The 9,950-nt window shown below is 57.2% G+C and overlaps 1 protein-coding gene across 4 annotated transcripts; it reads right to left on the bottom strand.

Moving 5' to 3' along the window:
• Positions 1 to 523: 523 nt before the first annotated feature.
• On the bottom strand, positions 524 to 6,075 carry LOC122483064 (membrane frizzled-related protein). Of its 4 annotated transcripts, none has more exons than XM_043579623.1 (13): positions 5,694 to 6,075; positions 5,472 to 5,568; positions 5,269 to 5,382; positions 4,961 to 5,146; positions 4,614 to 4,827; positions 4,084 to 4,214; positions 3,828 to 3,953; positions 3,519 to 3,595; positions 2,855 to 2,913; positions 2,421 to 2,551; positions 2,142 to 2,273; positions 871 to 998; positions 524 to 757 (listed from the first exon to the last, which is right to left on the bottom strand). In XM_043579623.1, the coding sequence occupies exons 1-13, from the start codon at positions 5,745 to 5,747 to the stop codon at positions 533 to 535; spliced, it is 1,674 nt and encodes a 557-aa protein (XP_043435558.1). In that variant the 5' UTR covers positions 5,748 to 6,075; the 3' UTR covers positions 524 to 532. The 4 variants fall into 4 exon arrangements, with proteins under 4 accessions (XP_043435558.1, XP_043435557.1, XP_043435560.1 ...); XM_043579622.1 differs by lacking the exon at positions 2,855 to 2,913 and adding an exon at positions 2,994 to 3,142 and having other exon boundaries at positions 5,694 to 6,066; XM_043579625.1 differs by lacking the exons at positions 2,855 to 2,913; positions 4,961 to 5,146 and adding an exon at positions 2,994 to 3,142 and having other exon boundaries at positions 5,694 to 6,072.
• Positions 6,076 to 9,950: the final 3,875 nt, after the last annotated feature.

Genomic DNA, 9,950 nt, shown 5'->3' on the forward strand with positions numbered 1-9,950 from the left:
TTAGCTGGGCACAGAGAGGCAGAGCTGTGTGAGACAGACACTCAGGACACCCCGTGCTCCAAGGAGCCGAAGGAGAGGTGGTGCGGTGATGGAGACCAAGGACCAGACCAGTCCAGGAGAAATAGAAGCTGAGAACCCAGGGTGGAGAGTTCTAGAGGCAGACGGACAACCGGATCCCCAGGACTCAGAGCAGGGCCTGCCACAATTCCTAGGCACTCAATACATTTTTGTTGAATAAATGACAAAAGTCAAAAGGCAGGTTTTCAGGAGAACCCGAAAAAGGAGGTGGCTAGGGGAGGGCAGAAGACAGGAAACGGGGGTCAGAGGCTTGGGTGGGGAAGCAGTCCTCACTGTCAATGGCATGGTGTGGAGCTGGGGCAAGCAAAGGGACAGGGAAGCTTCCATCAGCCCCTCTGGGGACTCCTCTTCCCCTCCCTGGGAGGCTCCAGAGAGGATGGGCAGAGTCCCCTGCCTGCCCGCCCTGATAGGCAAAGGTGGATGGGCAGGCAGAGGGCAGGTGCCTGCTTCAGGGTCAGGGCTGGGCACAAGCCTCCAGGCCAGCCGCCTCAGGCAGCCTGTTGCAGTTGAAAGGCCAGGGGGTGCCCAGTAGAGCCAGGCCGGACTGGCACTGGAGCTCTGCCTCCTGGCAGACAGAGCGGCAAGGGGGAAGGACGCTGCCTGTGGGGGTGCAGTGGGGCACAAGCAGCCCACAGAGGAGCCTCCGGAAGTTCTGGTAACAGGGTAGACTTGTCAGGCTCTGTGGAAGGAGGAGATCAGCGCTCAGGAGCCACACTCTCACAGCTCCCTCCACTTCCAGCGGGGGGGGGGGGCGGGCAGGGGGGGGTCCCTCCCGATCTCTGCCAGGAGCACCTTGTAACTTCTGAGGACCTCCATCACTTCCTCCTGGGTGGCCATGCCCACCCAGATGTTAGGGAAGGCTGTGGCGTTGTAGCTCAGTCCGATGCACATCTCCACCTGGACGGGTTCACAGGCCAGCTCTGTAGGGGCGGGAGGGGACAATCACTGTGGGGATACACTGGCCGATGACCCGGGGCAAGTCACTTCATTGCTCCCTCTGGGCCAGATGGGCATTGTTGTGGGAATCAAAGGCAACAACGTGGAGAGATGCTTTGCACATATCGCGGGTTCTATCATCCTAGAGAGCCTGCCCAAATATCCTTTGCCAGCCCTGGGCATCAGGCAGGTGTCTTTTCAATCTCTCAGAGCATGGGGCACTGACACTGGCAGGGACTGCTCGGCATCCAGAAGGAACTCCCTGCTCTCACCTCCATCTTCTTCTGCTTTTTTTTTTTCTTCCCCTTTTTTTTTAATAGGCTCCACACCCAACATGGGGCTTGAACTCATGACCCTGAGACCAGGAGTCACATGCTCTACTGACTGAGCCAGCCAGGTGGCCCTCACCTTCATCTCTGAGGTGGGCTGTGGAGAGGGGCTCTTTGTGTGACAAGGCTGGGCTGGTTCTTTTCTTAAAAAAAAATTTTTTTTTAATGTTTATTTTTGAGAGAAAGAGTGAGTGTGAGCGGCAGAGGGGCAGAGAGAGAGGGAGACACAGAATCCGAAGCAGGCTCCAGCCTCCGAGCCATCAGCACAGAGCCTGACGCGGGGCTTGAACCCACAAACTGTGAGATCATGACCTGAGCCGAAGTCGGACGCTCAACCGACTAAGCCTCCCAGGCGCCCCCTTTTCTTCTCTTTTTTGAATTTGTTCATTTATTTTGAGAGAGGGAGAGGGAGGGAGAGAGAGAGGGAACCACAAGCAGGACCCACACCAGCAGCACGGGGCTCGAACCCACGAACCGCAAGATCATGACCCCAGCGGAAACCAACAATCAGCCGACTGAGCCACCCAGGCGCCCCAAGGCTGGGCTGGTTCTTGAAGCCCCACCCACTGACTCCCTGATTCCCACTTCCCTGGGGGGTGACGTTAAGTACCATTGCCACCACTGGGTGAGAGTCCCTCCCGGACTCTGTGGAGTGGCCCCTGAGTCAGGATGGGGAACTCTCCATCAGGGAGGACAAGGGTGTCCGTTAGGACAACCTGTAGGGTTGCTATGAACAGGCACCCAGCTGGCTCAGACCTGCCGCGCCCTGCCCACGGTGCTCTGGGCCAGGCTTCTCACCTGGGGGCGGGAGCAAGGGGCTGCTGCAGTTGCCATTGCTGCTATCTGTGCAGTCTCTCCACGTGTCACACATCCACTGCAGACTCTTACACCCTCCATCGCGGCAGGAGAACTCTCCGGGACCACAGGGATCTGGAAGCAGAGGGGGCGTGGCAGCGCCCTGGGGCGTGCCTGTGCCCCCACACTGCCTTCACGGTGCCCCGACCAACGTCCAGAGCCCTTCCTCGCTCTCCCAGAGGCAGCCGTACCGCCCACGCCCACTCACCCCGGGGCACCTACTCTCAGTGGCATTGAGGGCCCTGTAGGTGGCAGAGAAGCCCCCACTGCTGATGCCACGGTCTGTCCTAAAGAGCACCACCAGCTGGTGGCTGGAGGAGATGAGGCGAGGTGGTGGCTCCGCTCCACAGAACCTGCCCAAGGCGGAGAGCAGACCTGGGCAGGGGGCCCTCGGAGACCCGGGGTGTTCCCACGTCACTGGGACTGGCACTCGGGGCGATGCCAGAGGGGATGGGACACATGGCCGCTGACTCATGGAGCTTAGGCCCCCCCCCCCCCCCCCCCCCCCGAGAAGAAGCCACACATAGGGAGCAGACGAGGAATTAAGCAAACTGCTTGAACTCGAGCCAGCTGGAGATGGGAAAAAACAGGGAGGGTGTGAGGGGAAGTGGAACGGGCCCTTCGGGGCAGGAGAGGCGGGAAGGGAGGGCGCTGACCTTCCGCAGAAGGGCAATGTGGAGCAAAGGCTTTGGGCTGAGCAAGGACAAGCCTTTTCCTAGGGCGACAGTGAAGAGACCTCTGGCTTAGAGCAGGAGGAAGGATGGGATGTATCCGGGGCTCCTGCTCTGCTGCTACCTGCCCAGGAGGCCCAGGGCCCCCGAGGTGCTGGTCTCATACACCGCCACGTAGTCCAGCTCGCACTCGTCCTGAGCTTCTAGGCTGAAGTTGTGCAGCTGCAATTCCACGCCGCGTCCCGCAGGCACCGAGATATGCCAGGTGCAAAGCTGGGGGAGGGCACGGATGGAGAAGTTCGAGGGTCCCTTCTCCCATCCCCGTCTGGGCATCCAGGCTGAGCTCCAGGAGGGTTCCCTCCCTGCTGCAGGCTGGGTAGGGTGCGGGCGGGTGCCGCCCCCGCTAGCTCTTATCCTCGGCGGTAGAAAGGCCCTTTCACTTGTCTGCTCTGAGAGATAAGTTTACCCAGCAGGGGAAACTTACCTGGCCACCTAGTAAACGCTAAACACGGTTCCCTTTCTGCCTGTTGGAGCTCCGATCTTCCCAAGAACAAGGCAGTGTCTCCCATGCCGTTCCCAGTCACACAAACTGGGGGCACAGGTGTGCCCCCGTGTGCCACACCGCCCTCCCCGTGGACCGCTGGCTTACCTGTTGGGGAGGGTACCTCTGCAGGTAGCTGGGAGCAGAGAAAGTGCCCTGGAGCCCAGTCAGATTCCCCCCACACCCTGCGGAGAGGAGGAGGGGCTGGTGAGTTTGCCAGGGTCTGTCTGTGCCTTCGCCCAGTCGGGCTGGCAGGGACCGCAGGGGAGAGTTTTTGGCCAGGCCCATGAGGAAGCAAGGTCTGGGCCAGAAGAATGCCCTGGCAAGCTTGGGGCTGGGCCAGAGCTGGGGAGCTCAGGCCGAACCCGAAGCAGATGCCCGAAGACATACATGCCCTGTGCCTGGCGGGGCCCGTACCCAAGAGCTTGGTGCTGCAGTTGGCCTCATCGCTGCCGTCAGCACAGTTGGCAAAACCGTCACACATTGAGTCAGGTAGCAGGCAGACGAGCTGGTCACAGGGGAACTCGTCATGGGCACAGTTCCCTGGGGAGGGGCATCTGGATTCAGAACCCCCCCCCCCCCCGTCCCCCCGAGTCTCCACCCCTTTGGCCAGTGCTGGAGGGGCGTGGAGACACTTGAGAGGTAGCCAGAGACATGGTGGGAAAACACTCACCGTTCCCGGGGGTCACAGCCTGGTACCAGGCATGGAAACCAGATCCTTCCACACTGCCGTCAGAGACGAAGGCCACCCGGAGGCGGCTGGCGTTGGTGTTGAGTGTAGGGGGAGGCACCTTCCCGCACACTCTGCAAGAAGCCAGGTTGGGCGCCATGGAGGCTCAGAGCTCAGGGCCAGCCAGACTGGGGGCTGCCTGGGCCCCGTGGTCCTCTTTCTTCAAGCCCTGAACCGGTGGCGATGCGGTCAAAAGGGGCCCTTTCATTTCCTGGGGAGCTCTGGCTTTCCTGACCTGCACATCCATCCTTGTGGCATTTATTCATGGGTAAGATAGGTGGGGGCCCCATTTGACAGAGAGGGGAGGGTGACCTTCCCAAGGTCATACAGCAGGCACGGGGCAGAGCTGGGTCCAGAGGTCAGGTCTCTCGGTGTCCTTCCAGCCCAGTCTTTCCCAACGCTGCTCCCTGGTTCTGCCCTCTAGACGGCAACGCAGGGCAGCGGTGAGATCTCCTGGGGGCAGGGGGACCCACCTGAGGAGGGGGCCCTCAGGCTCAGGGGAGATTTCCAAACGATCGAAAAGACAGGAGGCCACGCTTTCCATGCTGAGCGCTTCAATCTTGAGTTGTACTGCATGGCCTGCGGCCACCTGGATATGCCACACGCAGTGGGCGTTGGGTGGGTAAGGGTCTGGGTAGTTGGGGCTGCTGAAGAAGCCCCTTGGGCCAGGGAGGAGGCCCCCACAGGCTGCAGAGATGAAGGTTAGAGTTCAGAGCTCAAAAGGAGAGAGACCCTTTTATTTCCAAGGTTCCTCTTCCTAGCCCCCCTTCCTCCTGCCATCTTGGGCTCTTCTCCAGGAAGATCTTCCCTGGGTACTCACAGGACTGGGGTGAGGGGCTCATGCCTGCCTCCTTCAGCTGTCCTTTAGGGTTCCCTGTTGCTGGAGAGGGGGTGGGAGTGGTAGGGGTGGTGGTGGTGGTGGTGGTGGTGGTGGTGGTGGTGGTGGTGAAGCCTTGGGTGGGCAGTGGGTGATAGGAGGCCCCAGGCAGGGGTGTAGTCTGCAGCTCTGGAGGGAAGAAGATGGGGGAGTGGGATTCAGAGGAGCTGGTTCTCTAGGGGTGATGAATAGAGTGGCACATGGAATCTCATTCAAGAGCACTTTCAACCCAAGCAGGGCCCGGTACTCACGGGCTAGAATGATGGCCACCAGAAGCCCGAGCAGCAGGAGCAGGAGGCTGGCCAGCAGGAGGACACAGAGCCAGGAGAAGTGACAATCTGGCTGCAGCCCTCGGGGCCGCCGACCTGTGGGTGTGCGGGGTGGGGTTTTGAGAGCCCCTTGGGCTCTCAGCTCCTGGGCCTGTTCTCCCCCGGTCACCCCCTGAGATGGTTACCGTGCCAGGGAGCCGGGACGCTGCAGCTGGCATCCTCCCGGAAGGCCGGTGGGGGAGGCCCTGATTCAGGCTCAAAAGCAGGATTGCAGAACTCAGTCTGAAAGGGAAAGTCTTGAGGGCCGGGGGCCAGTGGTGGCACTGCCTGGCTGGCGTGTCCTCTGGGCACGGCCAGCCCTAGGCAGCGGTCTGGGTCTTGGGAGAGGGGTCCTATGGGACCCTTACCTTGCTCAGCTCTGTCGCCTCCACACAGAGGATGATATCTGAGCATTCCTTCATGGCTCAAGGCTCTGCATGGCTTTCCTGGAGTCCCTGTGATAGCCCAAGACCGCCAAGGGCCCACTCCCTGATCCGAAACTGCCTATCAAGGGGCAGCCTCTGCTCCCTTGGGGGAAGGGCTGCCAGACTAGACTGACTTTCAGACGGCCCTTGGCGGAGGACCGGTTCAGGCTACTGGCTACTCGGTCTCTGTGTGGGGGAAGGACGCAGGCAGAAGGAATTCGCAAAGGCATGAAAGGGTCCCTTAATCCAACTCAGCTGAGGATGCTGAGGTCAAGAGCTTGGCTCAGGGCAGCAGTCCTTAAAGGCACAGGCAGTGGTGGAGGACACCCTGCAGAGGAAACCAGGTGCTCGGTGGGGGTGTGACCAGGGGAACTGGACACCCCACTTTCCTAACCTCACCCAAAGTACTGAGTGAGCTGGGGTGGGTGGGAAGGAGGACAATGCAGGCATAAGGGAGCCTTAGAAGCTAGGTGTCAAGGTTTGGCAGCTTTAAGGCCTATGAGTCCTAAGGGCCCTGGAAAAACCTGCTGCCCTCCCATCCGGGGACTGGGGCATTTAGCCAAGCCTGGGTCTTTGGAAGGTCCCTGTGAAAGCACCGGTGTGACCAGGACAAGGAGATAAGCCAGTATAGGAAAAACGTCGTATGTATGGGCTTCTTCTGTCTGTGCCGATGTGACTAGGGGAGCTTCAGGGGCTGGCTGCCTTTTCCTGGGCCCTTTAGGCTGCAGAAAAAGGGCAGAGGAGAAGAGGAGCCAAGTCCTTGGACAGGGGCAGGAGTCTGGCGGTCCGTGCCATTTGCTGCTGCAGGATAGAAAACCCACACTCTGCCACCTGGACCACTTCATGCCTCTTCCTCTGTGACGACATTCTCTTGGAAAAACCCAGCCTGGCCCAGCTGTCCTCCGGGAGAGAGAAAAGGGCTTGTTAACGGGTTTTGTGTTAGCCATGCTCAGGCTGAGTCGGGCAGGGCAGGACAGGGTGGGGGTGGGGGCAGTATAATGACATTTCTGGCTACCGTTTGCAGAACATTATGTAGTAGGCCCTGGGCAGGAAGTCTTACTGGTTTCCCCTCCTTAGGTCGCGCTATGAGGTAGCATAATCATTTCACGAATGATGGCACCAAGGCTCCAAAGTGTTCTCTGTGGCACGCCACTTTCACCCTCCACTGGGGCTGAGGCATGTTGGTGACAGAGGGGAACAAAGCCAGAAACCCAGAGCGGAGAAAAGGGACAACAGAGATAAGTTCTGTGTTTCCTAAGGCAGCTGTCCTCATACCCAGGGGAGACCCTTCACCCCCAGGTTCTTCTCCATTCCTCCCCTGGGGGGCCTTGGGCTGCTTTTGTATAGGGGGGCAAGCCTTTCTTTCTTGGACCCTCGGATGGGGACTGCTTTTAGAGGGTCTGAGAGGTCAAAAGTATTTCCATAATAACACTGAGACCTTATTTGTCTTTTCATTTGTGAGCACAGGGTACAGTTTTCCAGAGGCTGTGTGGGAAGCTTCTCTCTGGCTTTGCTGTTGCCCACGGCCGTCCTCTGAGCAAGGGAAACTTGGAATTTATAGCTCCCTTGGGCTTCTGGTTGTATTCCTGAAAGCATAGCTTCCTGTAGCCCCCCATGCTGACCCCACACACAGTTCTCTCTCCTTGGCTCTCTGTGGTTCTTCTTTCACCAGGAAGGGCGAGGCCAGACCGAGGTTGGCTGTTAATACTCTGGGACTCCGGCTCTCTAGCGTTCTCTCCTGCTGGTTCTCTAGCTCACACTTCCACTCCAGCCAGACCAGCCTGTTCGTTGTCCCTGGAACACGCTGTGTCCAGGCTCAACTTTCATCTGGAATGCCTTATTTTTCCTTGTGCTCGGGGCCGGCACCAGAGGTGTGCATTAGGACCCGACTTCTCCTTGCCCACCCAAATCTGCCAATTTTACTCCTCTTCTCCTTGTTCACCGCCACCCCTAGCCTTGACCCTCATCCCATGGCAGTGCAATCCCAGCCAACCTTCCGCTATGTCCGAGAGGCAGGCGATGCTGAGTATCAGGAAATCAGAAATGCTCATCCCTTGGATTTGGGTCGTCCATACTGTGGCTCCACGTCAAGAATTCTGCTTGGTTTGGGCAATGCTAAACTTACTCAGCATTCCGAGCCTTTATCGTATGTTGTTCGGAGGAGAAAAGGCGGCACGGGCATCCTGGGAGGCTGGGGAACCAAACACTGGCTAAGCATCACCCACTAAGAGAATGTGAATGGAATGTTGATGGTGCAGTCCTGGAAGTGTGTGTGTGTGTGTGTGTGTGTGAAATGCACAGCTGAGTACCTAGTATGTTCCAGACACTCACAACTCTGAGTAGGTATTGTTATGTTCGGATTACAGAGAAGGAAACTGCGAGGCTCAGAGAGATTAAATAATTTGTTTGTGCTGAAAATACTAGTCTCTTTCTGCTGCCTCCTGCCTCCCGCCCTGGTGCTTGTTTCTGCCTATAGAGCGATGAAGGATGGGGGCCCTCAGAGGTGCCGGGCCCAGTCCCTGCTGCGGCCCGGGTAGGTGATAGATTGTGCTGGTTTTGCTCTCGGGTGTGTGTGGATGTGTAGAGTTGGGAGCTCCCTTGCTATCCTGCCGTTCAGCTCAGTTCCTAACAGACACGAGGTTGGAAAATCTGCTGCATGAAGTCCTGCAAAAAGCTGTCAATTATTCACCCAAAGGCAGAGTACTCGGATGGAAAGGGAACTGTCCCGCCTCTGCCACTGACAAACCAGGGACTTGGACAAGCCTTCTCTAGTGCTCGTGTCCTCACTGGAAAAGTGAGAAGGTGGACAAGGTGACCTCTGTGGTCCTGATGCTAAAGCTTTACAGAAAAAAGTATTTTCTGAGCGCTGGTCATTAAAAAAAAAAAAAAAATCTAGAGTAACTCTATAAGCTGGAATCACGGAACCAGAGGCACGTAAGGCCCCCTAACTTGGGACTTGGAGGCATGTACTTAGACAAGAAGTGACTTAGAAAGAGGACACTTGGGCCGAGAACTTCAAGGTCCAGTATCCTTAATGCAGATGAGGCACAAGGCCCAGAAAGAGGGAGGTTCTTGCTCAAGGTCACACAAGAGCACTTGCGGGGGTGGGGGGGGGGGGAGAACTCCCTCCCTCCCCCAGGGAGAGGCCCGCTGGAACATAAGCAAAGAGTGGGGGAAGAAATTCCAGTTGCTAGGAGGCAAAGCTGATGGATAAAGAAACGTGGGGGACAGATTGTGTTTGGGATCTGGGTAGCATTAGGACCTGTTGCCATGGGAACGAGAAAGCGCCATAGGTTAAGTACAGAAGGGAGAGCTGGGTGCAAGGGTGGAGTGGGCTGCCTGTAGCCGTCTGCTCCCCTGTGGGAGACCACAAAAAGGCCGCGGTGGCTTCCACATCCAGTGAAAAACTGGTTGAGAGGTACAGCAGGTTACAGTGATTTGGGGCTCACCCATCTGCTTCGCTAGAAGCCTGTTTCCACCTTGAAGAGCATCCTGTTGACTCGTGGTTTGGGGGAAATCATCAGCATTTAAAACCTTACCCTGGGTCAGGCCACTTCCAGGGCCTGTCAGGGAGAAATCCCAAGGTTTGAGTCGATGTTTTTCCCACTCTTGGAAAATGCCCAGGAGAGATGCTCCCAGCACGGCCTCATCCCACGTGAGGAGTTTGACAGCAGGCACTGTGGTCTCAGCAAAGATGCGATAGACAGGCCTTGATTTTTCAGTGTCTGGAGCAGGGAGGCAGTTAGGAAAAACCCCAATAAAATACTCTTAAGTTCAGCTGGCGGAGGCTTCAGCTTCCAGAGTTCTAAAATCAGTGGCAGAAAGGGAAAAATCTAAATTGTACTAAGAGTTAAAAGACAAAACCAAAGGAGACAAGTCCCCGAGTGCTCCAAAAAAGCATTCTCTTTAAAGGGTTAAATCTGTTTTTAAGTCTTGAAAAAAAGCACCTTGGAGAACAAAACCTTCAGCATAAAAGCGGCTGTTTCTAGGTATTAATAGGGCAAGTCAGAGTCTCGTGTTCATCAAGGGCCAAGTCTTTTATTCCTCCACATCCAGGTACAGCCACTCTGCTCCAAGAGCAAACTCTGTTATACCCAGCCTCTACTGGAGACACCAGTTGTGGCTCATTCTAGGTCTGTACAAGACGCCCAAGTGTCAACAGTGCCCACGCCAGCAGTTAAATGGCAGACGGTGGAAATG

The sequence above is a fragment of the Prionailurus bengalensis genome, chromosome D1 (assembly GCF_016509475.1).
Source record: "Prionailurus bengalensis isolate Pbe53 chromosome D1, Fcat_Pben_1.1_paternal_pri, whole genome shotgun sequence".
Taxonomy (NCBI): Eukaryota; Metazoa; Chordata; class Mammalia; order Carnivora; family Felidae; genus Prionailurus; species Prionailurus bengalensis.

What these genes read in the sequence shown, in the direction of transcription:
- LOC122483064 (XM_043579622.1), bottom strand. Translation starts at nt 5,747, where the DNA reads ATGAAGGAATGCTCAGATATCATCCTCTGTGTGGAGGCGACAGAGCTG. An exon ending in AGGCGACAGAGCTGAGCAAG is followed by an intron (nt 5,569 to 5,693) that starts GTAAGGGTCCCA and finishes TTTCCCTTTCAG; the next exon opens with ACTGAGTTCTGCAATCCTGC. An exon ending in CGTCCCGGCTCCCTGGCACG is followed by an intron (nt 5,383 to 5,471) that starts GTAACCATCTCA and finishes GCACACCCACAG; the next exon opens with GTCGGCGGCCCCGAGGGCTG.